An 18,217-nucleotide genomic window follows, 5' to 3' on the forward strand; every position below is an offset into this window, starting at 1 on the left:
GCACAATATTGTTTTCCAATTCTATGCACTCCTAGCACGTACAGCCAGCCATTATTAACTTTATTAGCTGAACCTGCCTTCTGTGAAGTTTAATCAACCAGAACTTTGAAATCAGATAAAACTGTTTATCATGATCATCTCAAAGTTAAAAACAAAAAGATACTGATAGTACCCAGCTTCGCTCTCCTCACAATAGTTTCAAATATTAGTAACAAAACCGCAAAAATAACAAAGTAGTAATTAAATAACCCTTACATGCCTTTAGATGCATGAAATAAATATGAAAAATGTAGGTATTAACAAATCCATAACAATTGGCAAAAATTGATATTTAGGTTAATTTGCTTTTGTATTTATACTTTGAAACGCATGAAAAATGCAGAAGAAAATACAGAAGTAAACAGATTTCGAAACTAATAACTAATGCGGGAAAAAAACTAACAGAACCACATGAAAACACACACTTTCACCTTATAACTATTACTTCTGATGCATTAATTTGCATATTTATCAATTCATTACTTATTGTCTAACGAATTTAAATTAACATGGCCAAAATGCATCAAATATAATTTGTAAAAATTTGTGGGTGAGTAAAATAAGAAATAGTATTAAAAGTAATAAATTGGGTATAAAGTCAAAATTCAATGGGAAATTAAAGTGGAAAAGTTACACACATGTAAACATTTAAAGAAGCAAATTAAAACTTACTTGATGCAGTATTAAATATTTACCATCACCATTTATACCGTTTTAATGTTAGAGATTTATACCAAATATAATTTAAAAAGCAATATATTAAGTATTTATTAGTTTCACATTTTATAAATGCTCGCCCAATTTTTTGGTGCATTTAATGGCATATTGATTTACTTATCCAATCATTTTTTAATTTGTTTTTGTTTGTTTTGGTAGTTTTGGTCTTCCACATTAATTTTTTTTATTTTTTAAATCACCAATGAATAAAGAAAATCCGGACACAACTGGACACCAAGATGGAAATAAAGCAAAGTCCTCTAATGTGCCTCTTTATTTAAAGAAAATAAAAATGTCATTTAATCATCCTCCCAGGCCAAACAAGGTTTTTGCACCTCCAGTCAGTTCACTCTCTGTTGGGGATAGACGTGTACTGTAGCAGAAGAAAAGGCTGATGCTGTTTGTACAAGGAGAAGAGCTCGTCTTGTTGGGTGCTGCTCACACATTCATAGTGCCTGTGCCATCGGGTATGGCTCCAAAGGACCAAAGAATTACTAATATTGCACGCTCTCATTTATTCATCTCCATTCTAAACATGCTTTCCTATGTGTGTATGTATACATATTTACCGTATACATACATAGGTATGTACACCTAGGCACACACATAATTAAACATGTATAATTGTACATATATATTTATATAGACCTATAAATTTACATGTACATACATTTATAAAATTTTATACACACACAACACACTAGCTCTCCAACACTCTCTCTCGCTCACACACACACACTGCATCTGTGAGTCTATGTTTGTTTTATGTACACATGCGCACAGGCACGCACATCAGTACGGATCGCGCGCACACACACACACACACGCGTACGCACACGCACTTCATATCGAAAAAACGTTGGTTCCTATTAAAACACTATTGGACACTTTCAATGGAATTCAAATGTTTGTTTAAAGCTGTGAAATTCAAAAAATATATATAATAAAAGGAGGGAAAACAAAAAAAAACCAGAACAAAAAAAAAAAGGCATGGCGCTGCAACATCTGGTCTTCACTGCAGGTAAGTGGTTAATTTGCATAATGTATACAGGTTTTTAGGATTTTTTCCCTATTTTTTTATTTCTTACTAAACAGCATTTCCTTTTTTTTTTCTTTTTTTTTATAAACCAGAAAAAACTAAACTCTACAGAGAAAGTCCCCTACCTGCAGTCTTTCGCTGCCGATAGAGTTTGACATCAAGCTGTACAGCGCAGTTGAAAACATACTTACATCTGAGCTCATTTACAGGTACAGCCATAATCAAGGCACAAAGATCTACAAGTAGATTTGTTTTTCTTTCAATTAAGTTGTACAAAATAATATTACATTTTACAGTCTGTACAGGATAATTCAACCTTGCACAGTGTACAAGTTAACAAAAACCCCCCCAAAAAACCAAAAACAAAAAAAAAAAACAATACATTTTTTTCTCTCCCGTCCCACCCACCCTCCTCCCCATCAGTATCTCTAAGCTAAAAGGATGGTTTGTGTGGAAAAAGGAGGCAGGTCCGAGTCCGTGGAGGCAACAGGGCTAAGGTGCAGAGAGCTCAGTCCCTTTTCCTTCATTTGAATCTGTCTTCAAGTCGCCGTAATTTCTGTCCCCCTCCCATCTTTAATCTCTCGCTCCACACGTCTTCTCGGCTGCTCGGTCCGCCCTGCAGCTCGGCAAGCAGGGCGACAGGGTAATAAATATTGTGATGCTACATTGTGTGTATGCTTCCTCTGGAAAAAAAACAAAAAAAACCCCAAAAAAACACCGACAACAACAAAAAACAAAAGTTATTAAGGAACCTGATGCAAAGTGCATTTATCTCTTCATCCATTCGGTTCCCCCTCCGTCCAGTCGTCTTCAACGCGGGGAGAAGAAGGCGGTCAGAGAGGCTGAGGGCGGGGTGACAGGCCAAAAAAAAAAAAATATTACAAGAGGTGGTGAGGGGTCATGGCGGTTAAACACACACTCGTTCACATGGCATTCCTCCCTCTCTTCATTACACACACATACTGCCTCTGCACTGAGGTCCTCCAGGTGTGTTTTATGTGTCCTCGCCCACCAGTCCAAGTCCAAAGACAAAGCCAAAAAAAAAAAAAAAAAGTGGACACAAAGGGGCAAAAAATAAAATAAAAGGAGGTAGCCCAAGGCTTAGTGGAATGACAAAAATCAAGGCATTCAAAAAGGAAGGATTAAAAGAAGAAGAAGAAAAAAGAAGCGGCACACATCAACTTTGTTCCCCAGCTTTCCTTTTACATCTGTGAAATGGGGACGAAATCTCGGAGACAGAAAACAAAATGTAGTACAAAAAGCTAAGAAGTTAAAAAGAGGAAGAGGATTTGACACACTTCAGTAGTACTTCATAGTCCTCGAAAGGAGGGGCGGTCGGGGTGGGTTTCTTCTGGGGACGTGGGGTGAAGAGTCAGGGAGGAGCAGGAGGAAAGGTTCGTCAAGGTTGCAGAATGGTGGAGAAAAAAAACAAACAAACAAAAAAAACAAAAACACAGAAGGCTGACGGAGTCGGTCTCCCATCACAAGAGTTCATACTGCCGCAGGTGCATTCTCTGGATGATGTCCCGGCAGTCGTTGAACACCCGCCGGATATTCTCTGTGTCAACGGCGCAGGTGAAGTGGGGGTAGCAGTAGTGTCTGCCGTCGCCGCTCGCAGTGCTGATCCGCTGAGGAGGACACAGACACGACACGTCACATCCTCCACGCCACGAGCACACGTTTAGCCTCCCTGATGTTCCCTCAGTTTCTCAGATCTGCTGCTCTCGTTTCTTCCCTTCGCCATTATTTTTTTTTCTTTACAGCTAAAAGCTCTTACAGCACCATCCCCACCTAAAAATCACACTACTTCCTGCCTCTGCAGCTTAAACTGTGACTCATCTGAGCACTTCACTGTCATTTTACTCAAAATATCTGGATCACATCTGTTCTGAACACCACTGGGTTTGATTGACTTTAATAGGCCTTTAACCGTTCTTTATTTCACACATCAGTTTTCTTTTTGTTTGTAAATGTGATGATAAATAGTTTTATTTCATCTTTGAATAAAGCACACACCTTACTTTATATTATTTAAATTATTTCATTCAGCTGAAGCATTTAGCTTTTCCCGCTCGCTTCTTTCCTTGAATATTGCGCAGCATATTTAAGATTAATGTGCTAAAGCCAATGCTATTCTAAGTTTTCTGTGCACTTTCAGTACACATAAAGGCCTCTCAACTTCTTATTTTTAGCGCCCTCTATGGGTTAGATATCACATCACAGGCATTAATAGATTGCCACAGTTTAATTCTGACTGATGAAAACACTCTGTGGAGGGGGTTTCCCCTGACAATTCACACTTAAAATATTATTCTACCTGAAGACAGAGTGGCTCAGTAGTTATGTGTAGTTACACTTAGACCACATGACAACTTGCTGGTTCCCCTGGATTTTGTAATTTGTACTTCTGTGCAAGCTGTGGCGCTTGTTTCGTCTTTCATTTTCACCAATGTTCACCACAAAAAAAAAAAAAATTGTGATACAAGGAAGTCTGTAATTTGCATAATTCTTCCTAAAAGTGCACTACATTTGGAGTATGTGATGCCCGTCACACATATTCCCAGGTATCTGTCCCAGGTAACAGGAATATTATCATAACGCATTTATTTCTGGGAAATTCACAGCTTTCAAGCTCGCTGTCATTACTAGAAACTGAGGCAAGTGATTTTAGAGCAATCAGTCCCTAAATACAGCTTACATGACCATAAGTGTGTCTAGCGTGTTAAACACTGACCAGATAACCACACTAGACCCATATTTGTTCTACCCACTAAATAAGAACAACATTGGTCACTATTAAACTGAAACGCTGGAGTCACTATTTTAATATGACAGAAATGAATTCAGCCACAGAACAGCTCACATTCAAACACCAAGAACAGATGTAACCCTTCACTTCCTCAACTAAATGCTTCAAGTTATTGCTGCAGCATTAAGTCCTACTAATAAAGTTATAATCTGTAAAATAATGTTATTTGAGTCTTAAAGATTATTTGTGACTACAGAGCGTATACAAAAAAGGCCATGCAAAAACGGCTTCCTTACAGCCATGTATAGTAAAAACAAATGCAACCGAATTTAATTTTTAACCCTACAGAATGTGTTTTACGATCAGCGGGAGGACTCGTAGCAGCAGTAGTAGCTGCTGAAATCAGCGTTGCTCATCTGCAGACAACTTGTCCCCACGAGGAGGTCGGCGCCACCAGAAAAGGTTCATCGGGTTCAAAGCAACATAACAGGCCCAGCTGGGATTACAGGTACGTGTGTAAAATACTAAGTTATGAATTAACAGGACAAGTGTATTCGTGGCTGGACACTGATTGACTTCAGCTCACTTCAGACATACGCTGATACACTTACAAGAAACTCGTCTCGGATGAAGAACTTAGCTCTCGTCACTCTCGGGTCTTCACCAGGTTCAGGAGTTGCTAAAAAGAAAAAAATTTTACGTTAATACAGACCGATACGAGGAATTCAAAAGTCTGTCTGGACATAGACAAGCCAGCTGTATCGAGAAAGGAACAAACCTTCATTTGGTATGGTGTAGCGAGCATATTCAGGGAAGTAGTCTTCAATTTTGGATTTTCCAGCTAGTACTTTCTCAGCCAGCATGTCCTGCTTGTTCAGGAATAATATGACGGATATAGTGCGTAACCATCTGAAAAACAAACAAACAAAAGAAAAAAAAAAAACACAATTAAAGAAGCTGCACAAGCTTCAACCTTCAGTAGTGGAAAATTTGGGATTTTCAAAGATAAAGCTGACACTGAGTGATTTACACACATCACGATAAAGGTGAGACAGAAGCAGGTTTTATTTACTTATATTTACTACTTTTTAAGCCTTATGTGGGCCTTCTCTCTCATTGCAAAAGGAAAGTGAGCATTTTCTAACATTTCGAGTTAAAAAAAAAAAAAGAAAATAGGGACTCACCTGTTGTTCCAAATACTGCGGAAGAGGTCCAGAGCTTCCCGTAGCCTGTTGGTGTTATTGTCTTCCCTTATTACCATGTTGTAGCTGCTGCTGGCCACCACGAAGATGATCGCAGTGACGTCTGGAAGAAAACGAGGAGATAGATTTTGACATCACTGGTGTTAAGGAGTATATTCAAGTCGTGTCAAATCACCTTTATTTATATGGCACTCAAAACTACGGGAGTGGACACAAAGTGCTTTCCAGTTAAGGGAAATGTATTAACATTCAAGGTTTAAAAACACACAATAGCGCAGTGAGAAGGAAAGCAAAATTTATAGTAATATGCAAACCAAAACCAGGAGAAAATTTAAAAATAGAAACAACTGACTAAAAGAGCACTTTGTGTCAAGGAAAACAAAAAACAAGACAGCTCAGATTTGACTATTAACAAGTCAAAAGACTAGGCTCTTCAATACCAATTTAAGATTTGGACTGGTCCTTATGCAACTGACGGGATGCTGGAGCTGAGAGAAAATGCCTTAAGACGGGCAGGATGTAATGGGAGGAGAATGAGCTGCAGGTCGAGGATGTACAGTGTGGCTTTTTGAAGGAAAACAAGGAGGAAAAGTCTCACCGTTAAAGCACTGAATCCATTTTCTCCTTTCATCTCTCTGGCCCCCAACATCAAACATGCTGTGGAAGAGACAGTAATGGGTCAGATACTCGCTGCTGCCCTCTTCTGATCAAAGAGTTCATATCACTCAGGACTGAGGGCATCATGTACATACTGTACAGCACTGACACACCAGTTTTGTTTCACAGATTGTCCTGATAAAGACTCAAAATAAAATTAAAAATCCTCACAAAAGATGTGTTTCTGTCTTGTATTACATGTGCTTCTGGTTTGCAAAAAGAGATCCTTGACACTTACGGAAAGACTGTGGACGCATAAATAATCCATTAATTAATAAATGTTACGAAGGGCGAAATTATTTGTAATGTCTGTGTGTCCCTGGCTGGATGTTTGGGAGTCATCAAAGCTGAATAATGACAAACGCACACCCAAAGGGAAGTCATGACCCAGACCTTTTTTAACCAATCGTTTAGGATGATATAATGTGATACAAAGGCCCATTTCAGATGGTAGAATAAGACTGTTGTGTCTGCGACTGCGGAAATGGGTCACCTCATCTGACATCATCAAAGCTGTTACAAAACATTTACTCTAACCTTTATCGGCTGCTCTAATAACTGTAACCAACAGTAAATAACTTGCAACAGGCTCAGAAATCACACTGGTCGACCGCAGGGGAATCATTTTGCATTTTAGTCACCTCTATGACGTGCATTCCTACCTCATCTTCCAGCTGCTGAGCAGGTTGTGGGCTCAGGGTTTTGTTCAAAGGAACAAACTTATGACATTTGAGGCTCTTAACACGAGGCCAGAGTAAATATAGCAATAACACCCAAGAGGGCAGTGATCCAACAAGGAGGCACAGTCCAATGTTTTTAAAAAAGAAAATTACTGGAAATCCGGAAAACACCTAGACAGGCTCATTTTCACAATTCTGTGAAGTTCGGAAAAGTTGCTGCATAAAAGGCAATATTAGATAAACCAATGTTAGAAGGAATACGAGGCTCGTGATTATTTTGTTCATAGGGGTGTAAATAATGGAATGAGCTGGAAACACAATGATAATACTGATCCTTCCCGTAAGTACTTTATAATGACGTCTCATCAAAAACCAACAAACAACAAACAAAGAAGAATGTGGCAATGAAAACTGAGACCTTCTGGTATTTATATGTACACGTCAGGGTTGCCAGGTCTGTGTTACAAAACCAGACCAATATCCAGAGGCGGCAGAACACATTTTCAGTAGCGCCACTTTAATTCCTCTGAATACAGCTGCCATAATCTATGATAATATAGCATCATCTACTAGTAGATTTATATTTTATATTAAGAATTCAAATCCGAAAATAATTAGTGTAAATCCTTTGCCCCTTTGTAGGCTTGGCCCAGTAGAGGGGTGTGGTTGCTGTCGACAAAGTTAAAGTTAGCTGAGCTGTGCGTGCATCAGTGTGTAAAAAAAACAACAACAAAAAAAAAAAAAACAAAAAAAAAAAAACAGCTTTCCTTCACATTTAAACCAACTAATGTGAAAATATTGCTGGCAACTGCTGATCAACTTCCCAGCCTACTTTTTACAGGCCATCGGATCACAGGTTATGTTGAATCCTGGTGTGCTGTTGAGTTCGGTAGGATGTGGCCATAGTTTCTTAGCTGATGAAAGATTTCTGGAGAACTGTATTGTTTACACAACTAGTTCGGGCATGCTTCATGTTTTTCTGCCTAAAATCAGACTTTTTTCTTCTTATATACAAAACATTTTGCCCCTCCCAAAAAAGTTTGGCTCTTCACCCAAAGGAAAAATTACCAGGAAAAAATAAATAAATAAAACCTTTCCTTTTTCCATTGACTCACGGATAAAATGTATTTTGTTTATCAAATAGACAAAAATCTAGAAACACAGATTTTTGGATCAGCTTTGTGCAGTCAACCCCAAAGGTCCCATTTTAAGCCTGGAGAAACCCTGTTCCCAACTATTTTATTTAATTTCCATGTCAAATTGGACTTTTTTTTTTTCCAAAGTAGCCTTATTAACCCCTGGCTACACAAGCTGCTAACAGAGTTTAAAAAAGTTGGCAAACAATGAGAATAAATGGGGACAAATATGTCTTCAATGTGTGTGTTTATGTGCTTGTTAAAGTTAAGCAGAGACTTACTGAAAGTTCACTTTATCTACTTGGAACCTCGTCTCGAAAATCCCTGAAGTTAACACTCGGCAGCGTAGCAGGTCCTACACGTAGTGAACACAAAGAAACAAACATGCAGTTCAAGTAAAGGAGGGGGAAAAAAGAAAGAAAAACAACAGGCAGAGTTTTGCTAGTGATTTATACATTTAATACTGAGTACACTGGCAGGAGAACTGACCTGGTCTGTTGGCGTGTAGTCGCTCTGTCTTACAGAATCAATTCTGTCCAGGAAACTGCAAAGGAGGGAACAGAAGAGTAGTTAAACTTTGTTTGTCTTCCAACCATTTTGTATGTGCTGCGGAAAGAGTCATCAACATACAAAATGTAAAGTCACTAAACTGTAAAACTATAAAATAATTGACCATTGTTTTCATAAATACTCAGTCTTCACTGAACTAACCCAAAAATATAATTCCAGATCTGATCAGCTGGAAACTACAAATGCCACATAATGCATTTTGCTATATCTGTGCAGTACATTAAAATATTTACATACTACACTGAATGCTGCAGGAAACGGCTGCCATGTCTGACTCCTGTTTTAGGCCTGCTAGGCCGGTGTTAAGGCAGCTGTATGCCACAAGAGGGCAGGCCTGCTCAGTCTGGTCTATTTTGGTCTGTCTCTAGCCAGAGTGATTACATAAGGCGGTTACTGTGGAGGTTAGACAGCTTGCTGTTGCCATCTCTTCACTACTGAGAGAGCATGTGCAGCGGTAGCAGCAGCAGCAGCTGGGCCTCTCTGCAGCACAGCAGGCAGGATGAGGACACCGAGGCTGGGGACACATGGTCACGCAGGCCCCTGGATCATCTGGATCACATCATGAAAAGACTCCAGCAAGGCCAGTCCAAGGGCCATGATACATTTAAAATATACCACGGGTATTTGCAAAGACAAGGCGCAATGTTATTAAGAATAAGTCCACGAGCCAAATGTATAGATCAGCTGTTAATATTTCAACATTTAGTCTCTTTAGCACACATTAACTGATATCTAGCTTGCTGTTGTTAACAGCTTTACTATTAAGCAACAGTGAATAACAGGGTTAGAAATTAACCAACTACGGGGCCCAAAGCAAAAATGCTTGCTACAATACAAATGTGCTTACTGCACAAAATTCATATGTTACTCTAAAAAACAAACAAACAAATAAATAAAAAAAACGTATACAGGCTTAAAAGGAGCTATAAACTGCGCTCTCTCGCACACTCTCTAAAAGACAGTTTATATGATTTCATGATTATTTACTTTCCTAAAGTAAAGTGACAACTGTTTAAAAAGTTTTTTTCTCTTGTCTTTGTGAAAAACAAAAACCAACAAAAAAACCAACAAAAAAACCAAAACATTGAAGATGTGAAAAATTAGCGGTCTTTGTAATTCAGTTTCAATTTACTTTTATTTATGTAGCGCCAAATCAATACAACAGTCGCCTCAAGGCACTTGTATGGTAAGGTAAAGATTAGAGAGGAAAAAAAACACCAACAATCAGATGACGCCCTTTGAGCACACTCTTGGAGACAGCATAAAGGAGGGGCAGCAAACTAGGGCTGGGCCATATCATACAGTTCATGGTAATACCGGTATAATGTTGGGCAACGATAAGAAAATGAAAATATCGTGATAGAATATGGGTAAAACGTGCATGCGCAGTGCCTTCGTTTTCATACGCACATGGCGGAAATAGCATGGCAGCGACGGAGAATGAGAAGGGCGAAAGTGGATCATTAAATGAAACAGATGAACCAGAATTGGTTTGTAAAAATGCTGCAACTTCAGTGGTGTGGAACTGGTTTAGCTTTCGTCCGTCAGATACACAACAAAACACTATTTTTGGTAGAGCATGCTAGCGGGCCGTCGTTATTACCGTGTTTTTTTGGAAAATACAGCACACTTAAAATCAATCCTTTGATTTTTCTGAAAATCGACAGTGCCCCTTATAATCCCGTGTGCCTTATGTATGAATTCTGGTTGTGTTTACTGACCTCGAAAACGAGGCCAGTATCCACTGGAAATGCCTTTTGGTTAAACTGTCAGCAAGGAATTTGCATTTGCACTGTTAAATTTTATATAACTTTAATGCACATAAAAAACAGCTGCTTGTTTAAGTGAAAATACATTGATGGGGGGTTTTTTTTGCATTAATAAAGTTGTGGCGTTGTAAAGTATTTAGTCTAGTGTCTATTATATCATCAGTTATATTGTTATTGCAAATTTTCAAATGTATATCGTGATAAATATTATTCATATCATCATTATCATTATTATTATTATTTTGGAGGACTATGGGTTAAACAATTTAAACAACTGAAAATTTCACTTTCACAAAAAGCATATACATTATTCCATCACCTGACTGATTATTCCATCAGGAAGAGAACATCTGAATCTCCATCACCCTGCTTTATTTCAAATTAAATCCAAAGTGCTCCAGGTCACAGTCATGCCATATGGCAGACACATTTTATAGAGGGAATGGTACAAAGTGTCTGTCAGAGCAGAGGGAATAAAAGTGTGTACATCTTACAAAGTTTCCTCATCTACATCTGAAGCTGGTGAGTGATTCTAGTAAGTAGGACACAGATGTGGACCAAACAGGCTCCCCCTCACATCCTTCATTTTCTACCCAAACGCTCACCAGCTTTACATTATCACAAGACAGCCAACACGGCTGCGGTGCACAGGAAACCCAAAGCGTCAGAAGATCCGCACTCAGGGTTAGAGTTTTTGTAGTCAGTTCATTTTCACTTCAGCCCTACAAGTAGCACACCTAACACACCCAACAAGAATTAAATAACCGAGAATGAATGCTCCATTATGAACCATTAGATAACAGAGACGCTGCTCATGTGCTCCGACAACAATGTTTTCATCACACCAACTGTTTCTGCCCACAAAAAAGGAGAAGTAAGGCTATTTTTGAAAGAGCACTCCACTTTCTCACAGAAAATTCATATACATGAACAGTAAATACGCTTGCAGGATTATTACATTTAACATATGCAGTACAGAGAAAAGGAAGGTCACATCTGAAATTAACTCTAGCAGTTCACTTGGAAACCAAAGACGCCATCATTATTTGAAAAAAAAAAAAAAATGCTGTCCAAAATCAGCCAGTTATACATCACATTTGACATCCAAAATACATGTAAGTTCTTTTCGTGCCGTTTTAATTATGCAATAATTAAGTAAGTAACAGATGAACTGCTTAGGACATATTACCATAGCCTGAGTTGGGATCTAAAAATTGTCCTTTTATTATTTTACTACCCTTCCTCTCCATTGGATCAACACTCTAATCCAGCATGTAAAATTCCCACAATTCTTTAACGTCTTCGGTTTACAACCTAACCTTTGAAGGTGAACGTGAATACACGTTTTAGACATTCAATTCAGCCTGAAAATCATCTTTACAGACCTGACACGTTTATGGACATGGTTTGCTTTGTAACGAAACGTCACAATCTGTGTGGGATTTTCTATCTTACACTACATCTTATATGGTTACGTGTCTCCCTGCATCTACCATCTCTTTGTCTATAATTCTATCATGTGTATAATGTTAGTGGTTTGAGTCCTGAATAAACAAAACTGCCCAGCGTTTCCCAGGAAAGGGAAAAAAACAAGTAAACAATAAAATCCACATCATCTTGTGTTCAGTTTGAAGAGTTTGTGAAGACAAGTAAGACTAGTGGTTTTGTTTATTTTGTTATATGGTTTTAGCAGGAAGCTGAAAATAACCTAAGGTAAGAGTCTCTTTTGGTTAGGATTATTTTTAGCAGCTCTTGCTGCCTTTAGCCGTCCTATTTTTATTTTCCGCTTAGCTATATTATTTCTGTAGACTTCAACTCAGTAAAAGATGATAATTTTCCCCAAACCCATTTTCAAGTGGTTGTTAATGTTTCCCTTCCCCTGGGGAGCTGGGGTCGTAGCAATGAGAATTTAATTTTAAGTTATTTCTGACGAGTATAGAGGTCAATGATGCACATAGGCAATTACAGACAAATGAGCAGCAAAACACAGAAAAACCCCAACCAGACTCTGTAAACAATGTGGGCTTCTGAAAATGTTTCATCAGGTAGGAAGCCAATTCAGTGTGAAAATTTCATGAGATCAGGTCTTAGACTCACACTTTTCTTAGTGGTTAGTCTGCTGCATTAATTGTTTCCTCTGTGAAATGTCACAATATGGTGACGAATCGAAGTCCTAGAACCTGAGATGATGTAACAAAGATTTGTGATTAAAAAAAATCTCAAAATATTCAAACTCAACTAGCTGATAAAAAGTATGAAGCTGACTTGCATCAAGGTTTTATTGCTTTATTTTTTTAACTGTGATTAATGTTACAAGTTGTGAATTTAAAGGCTCTCATCAATTCCTCTTCAATATTTCTTACATTTTAAAGCTCCTTCAAAACATTAATTGTTGCATCATTCAAACATGCTTTATCATCTGAAACCAGAATACTCATGTTTTCCATAAGTGTGTCACCTTTTCGGTTGACGTGTTTGTGCGTGTTACACAATATATTATGCATTTAAGTACCTACCACTTATCATTCATTCAATATTTTAAACACTTTCACCTGTCAACTATTAATTATCCATTTCACACATTTAGAAATACTCAATTACCAAAATAACGGCAGGTTAGTGATCAAGAAAATAATCAAGTTCACTTTGAGTACAATAACAGACAAAACATGATTTTAGATAAACACTAAAAGATGCGACGGATAAATAAAAATAAAATAAGCGCAGAGAGAGAGAAAACACGAATCTGGGGTTTAGAACACAGCATTTACTTTTTGTCCTGGCTCTGAAGTCATACAACATGAAGCACACCCATCATATTACACTATTAATTATATTATTTACCAATTAGCGCTTCTCTGGAGACGAGAAACACAACCATTAAACCCCACTGCACTACACTGTTATTTGAGACGGCGCAGTATATGTTAAAGTGTTCCTCACTCACACACAGACACGCAAAAATACAGGCAAAGCCTTTTAAAATTCTCCAGCTTTTTTGCCCCATTGCTGCAACAATGTGAGAGTATTTTTAGTCAGCCTTCCTTGCAGAAACCCAGCTAGGTTATAATTACTGAGTGCTTTGTGACTGCCATGTGACAGAAGTACTATTGGTAGAGCACTGGAGATCCAAATATAGTCTCTGTACCAGGCAAGAGGCTAGAAAAAGAAAAAGAAAGAAAGAAAAACAAGAGTACTGGATCCAGGAAAAAAGGCCGAAAAAGATAACATTGATCATCGAGTGGCCGTCCAGATAATGCCTTATCAAAAGGTTTCAGTGCAGTTTACAGTGACTACAGCTGTTCTGGTTGAGTGCTACAAATAGACGGGTTTAAGGTCCAGAGAAATCTGTGGTTTGTGCTCCGTTTCTTCAATTTCCTCCGAGAACTGCTCAGCGCTGGCATCGGAGATCTTTGTGTGATGTGGTCATTTTGTCATATTTGTGGCTTTGGAGGGATAGCAGGCCGCCATTTTGCCACTTTGTTTTTAGCATGTGTACAATATATACACAGAAAACTATGCTTGGCATTTATGAATTAGTTTTATGACTTTAAAATTTGTTCACAACCATCAAACCACATTAAATGAGATGTAATTTCTCATTTGTTTTTAGCCTGACACAGTAGCGCTCTTATAAAGAAGGCTTTTTACTGTTTCATGACAGTTTGTTCTCTGTATATATATTTAAAGTTTAAAAAAAAATATATCAACAATCTGCTCTCCAACAGTCCCCCTCTTATTCTCTTTGTGTTGGGGTGGTGCTGTGGGCCAGCCTGGGTGCTATGTATAAACTTTGTTGTGGGCAGAATCATATGGCTTGACATGAGAAATATACTACACAGCAAGTTCAATATAGTCAGACCCCACCAATGAGAGGCATCGTGACAATTTTTAGCTTTCTTTACCGTTTTTGTTTACTTTCTAAAGCGAGGATGTAACAATTCCCCAAACTCGACTTAAACCACGCACAAACAACATCCTCACACATGTCCCTGCTTGAGATGAGCTTTCACAGTGCTATCTTCAGGTTAAAAAAAAGCCCCCTTTATGGCGCTAAATGGCTAAGCCGTTCACCTCACTTAGCAGTGCACCCCCTCTAGTTCTTCTGTGCCATTTGCCTAGTCTTTCCATGAAACACATACACAAGCATTATTGCACATACGCAGGCTGAGCTTCACTCAAGCACTCCGATATGTTGAGGGACAGTTAATGCAAAGTGCCGTGGGCAACATGTTGCTGCCCACTGTGCAGAAAAGGGTGCAGGGGGAAGATTTTCATGGTGGGTATGTTTCCACCAGGAGCTCAGGGTCACCGGCCACCCAGCTCCACAGCACCTTCTTCGGGAACCAAAGGCTAGCTCTTGTACACATGTTTGCCTTGCAACAGGCACAACAAGGAAACAACCAAAATAAACCAGATATCTGGAGGAGACGACCAAAATAGGAACAGATCACTTTTAAATTTGTGCTAAAATCTAATTATGTGCATGAAAAAAAAAAAGCACGTGTCCAAAGCAAAACAAAATTGAAGACATCAAAAGACACAGGAATAAATACTGGAAAAAAAAAATCCCCTCCAACACACTGGAAACCTTCATACCGACCCACAGCAACCCAGACTCATGTGCTCATTTGATAATTGGGTTGACTTTTTACAAATAGCGGACCATCTTTAATTAGCAGTTCAGAGGATCCGATCAATAGTTTCCATATTTTGAGCGCTCGGGCCAGTATAATGGACTCTCACTTTAGTCTCCAACTGGCTGGTGACAGCGCCTGAAAACACACTGCTGGACACAACAGACCCACTGCACTGTTTCTAACTGGTAACCCTCCATTTAAATTTTTTCTGTTTGAACTGTGCGTATTTTTATCTGTAATGTGCATTTAATTCAGTTTTGTATTGTGTACAAGTTGTATAGATCCATGTCCCCAAATATTTTTCTGAATAAATGTGAAAGGCAGTTTTTCTTAAGCTGGGCTTAATTTAATCAAGCTTCAATACGTTTGTTGCTTAGAAAGTGGCTGAAAATAACAGAAGTCTGTGAATTTTACAGTTAAATAAGAGAACACAAATTGAATTATACGCAGACTAGTTGTGGTCACCACATACAATTTAGTCCGTTTTGAGCAACAACAACAACAACAAAAAAAACCCCACATGCTTTCATACATTAAAACTAGGCAAAACTTGGCCCTTAACATGAGTAGTCAGCATCTTTTTTCATTGCATTGATTTCCAAGAGCATTATGGGTAATTAAGCCCTTTGAAAACAAGAATTTGCATGCAAAGTACAAACTGTCTTTGCATTTACTGCTTTAAAATCAAATATTCAAACCTCTATTCACAGTTCAGTATTTCCCACTTTAACTGTGTTTAAATGGATTACCACTTTCTCTGAGGACTTTCCCACTTCTATTAACAACTCAGGCTATAAAATGTCAGAAGATGAATTACAATTTCCAACAGCCAAAGATAACAGATTCAGGTGTCTACTTTTTCTCCGACTAGCAGTGCTGGGGTTTTTCCTGCTTTGAGGAATTTTTGGTGTGCCCCCCGAAGAGCTTTTTTCCAGAGCCAAAGGAAAACTACCGGAATTTACTTGCATAAACTTATGTCAAATAAGGCAACAGAGACTTTTTGCCCAAACATAATGCCATGAATTTACAAAAATTTCATAAAAAAAAAAAAAAAGGAAAAAAAAAGAAGTGTATTCTGTTATTGTGGCTGAAAACACTTTAGTAATGCAGATTTCTTTTTTAAAAATGACCAAAGAGTTGATTATATTTATATCAGCAGACTAATGTTTTCAGCTGTACTTGTACTCATTTCTAAAAGTCTAACCTAAACTAGTATCTACACACCAACTGTAAACTTAAAGAAGAACTTCCACTCCACGCTTCATCTGTCTTCTCTTACAAAACACACCCAGTATCCTAACAAAACTGGCAGCGCTGCACAGCTCATCACATAACACGGCCTGTCCGATGTATTGAGCTGGTACAGCACGCAGGGCCACGTGCGGCGGGACACAGCGAAGGTGGAGCTGTGCAGGATCCCGGTCACCTGCTGGAAAGATCCAAGCCCGGGGTTCAGCTCATCCATCCAAACAGGAACACTGTGCAGTTTGGGAGATGGATCTGAAACTAGACAAATCCATCAACGGCTCAGTGGGTACTTCCTAAATATAGGAGCAAGAACGGAGACACTCCTGAAAGTCAAACCAAATCTTGTGTAAACAAAAGAGCCTGCTTTATCTCAAGGCCTCCATTTCGCCTTCCAGGCCGGCATCAAGTCATGGTTTTGAAAGGTGTTGTATAAAAATGTAAAATAGCCTGTAATGCCCTTTTGTCTCTGCTTAGTGTCTGTGTGGACCATTACATTACCTCTGTTTAAAATAGTCTCAGCCTCTGAATTGGAGCTACAGTGGGAACATTGGGAGTGAACTGTGTCCCATGTGGAGCTCCCAAATACAGTTCTCACTGTGCCATTGACTTATGGGTTTCTCTAAATAATATTGAAGCCCGACATCGATGCGCTGTCAGTAAGCTACTGAATGAGTCTGTGCCAGAAATAGAAAACCTAGTAAAAATAGTCTAAATCAACATTATCGAGCAGGTTTCAAATCTCTTGCCTGTAAACAACAGCAGCCTCTATGTCAAATTAGTTGTTCCGCTTGGAAGTCAACCAGTGACCCAGTGAAAATGAGCTTTTCCTCTTTTCCCCTAATCAAAAGTCAATAACCAATAACTAATATTAGACAGGGGCGTCTACAGTATCAGTGCAGACTGCATAAGCCTGAACTAAGCTCTACAGGCCTGAACAACCTGGTGATTGTCATTATGGATTATTTCCTGAGGATAAAAGAAAACTGCAATAAACAGAGCTAATATCCTTTTTCCCTTTCTTACTATTTAAAGATGAATTCAGCCTGAACTTCAGTGCGTATGATGTTTGTGTAGTTTGCAAACAGGCCTCCGGGTGGCATCCCTTCACTCGCGCTGCATGCAGCCTCTCTTCCACACTGACCCTGCCTGGTTTTAGCAGCTGGGTTCCCATGGCAACCCCAGACAGTCCATACCACTCCTCTCTCTCCCTCTCTTCCTAAGCCAGGCTGCACTTGTATCCTTCCATTCCCAGACGCGCTCATACATCAACACACAGCAGAACCGTGGCCTGCGCTGGCTTTCTATTACTGTATTTGTGTCACTGTATACTGCATCTGTATGTTTGGTGGGAGGCCACCGCAAGCTCACGGCTTAGATTATTTTAGAAGTCCACCTTCTCATGCTCACGAGTAAAATACAACCACAAGCTCTGGATGAATGGTCAAATCTGCTTACAGAGTGAAGTGACCAGGAAGTATCTGCGTGGCAGCCTTAATAAGAGCTGGATCGAATTCTCTAGATACTCAGGGAAGGTCCTTCAATGCTTCATTTATTTCCCGCTTTAGGAGAGGATACACTGGAGCATCCTTTATGAAAGGAAAGAAGATAATGCTATCCCATAATTCATAGCAACCCACTTCGCAACCGTCATTAGAAACAAACGATCAACATAGCTGACAAGAGACACAGATCATGTAAATGTTAACAGTGTGTTTTCCATTTCATGTCATAACCTGCTGATGTGTTTTGTGAATGATGGATATTATACTGC

At 38.9% G+C, this 18,217-nt stretch overlaps 1 protein-coding gene across 2 annotated transcripts in view; it reads right to left on the reverse strand.

The window, feature by feature from the left end:
- Nucleotides 1-1,008: 1,008 nt before the first annotated feature.
- gnal (guanine nucleotide binding protein (G protein), alpha activating activity polypeptide, olfactory type) overlaps nt 1,009-18,217 on the reverse strand; it is a 56,387-nt gene continuing 39,178 nt past the window's right edge. For both annotated transcript variants that reach the window (XM_063461686.1, XM_063461687.1), the window contains exons 6-12: nt 8,709-8,763; nt 8,501-8,574; nt 6,345-6,403; nt 5,729-5,849; nt 5,323-5,453; nt 5,156-5,223; nt 1,009-3,423 (exon numbers count right to left, since the gene is read on the reverse strand). In XM_063461686.1, coding sequence (XP_063317756.1) covers nt 3,277-3,423; nt 5,156-5,223; nt 5,323-5,453; nt 5,729-5,849; nt 6,345-6,403; nt 8,501-8,574; nt 8,709-8,763 — 655 coding nt within the window. In that variant the 3' untranslated portion in view covers nt 1,009-3,276. The remainder of the gene's footprint in view (nt 3,424-5,155; nt 5,224-5,322; nt 5,454-5,728; nt 5,850-6,344; nt 6,404-8,500; nt 8,575-8,708; nt 8,764-18,217) is intronic.

This window comes from Pelmatolapia mariae, linkage group LG18, assembly GCF_036321145.2.
Source record: "Pelmatolapia mariae isolate MD_Pm_ZW linkage group LG18, Pm_UMD_F_2, whole genome shotgun sequence".
Lineage (NCBI taxonomy): Eukaryota > Metazoa > Chordata > Actinopteri > Cichliformes > Cichlidae > Pelmatolapia > Pelmatolapia mariae.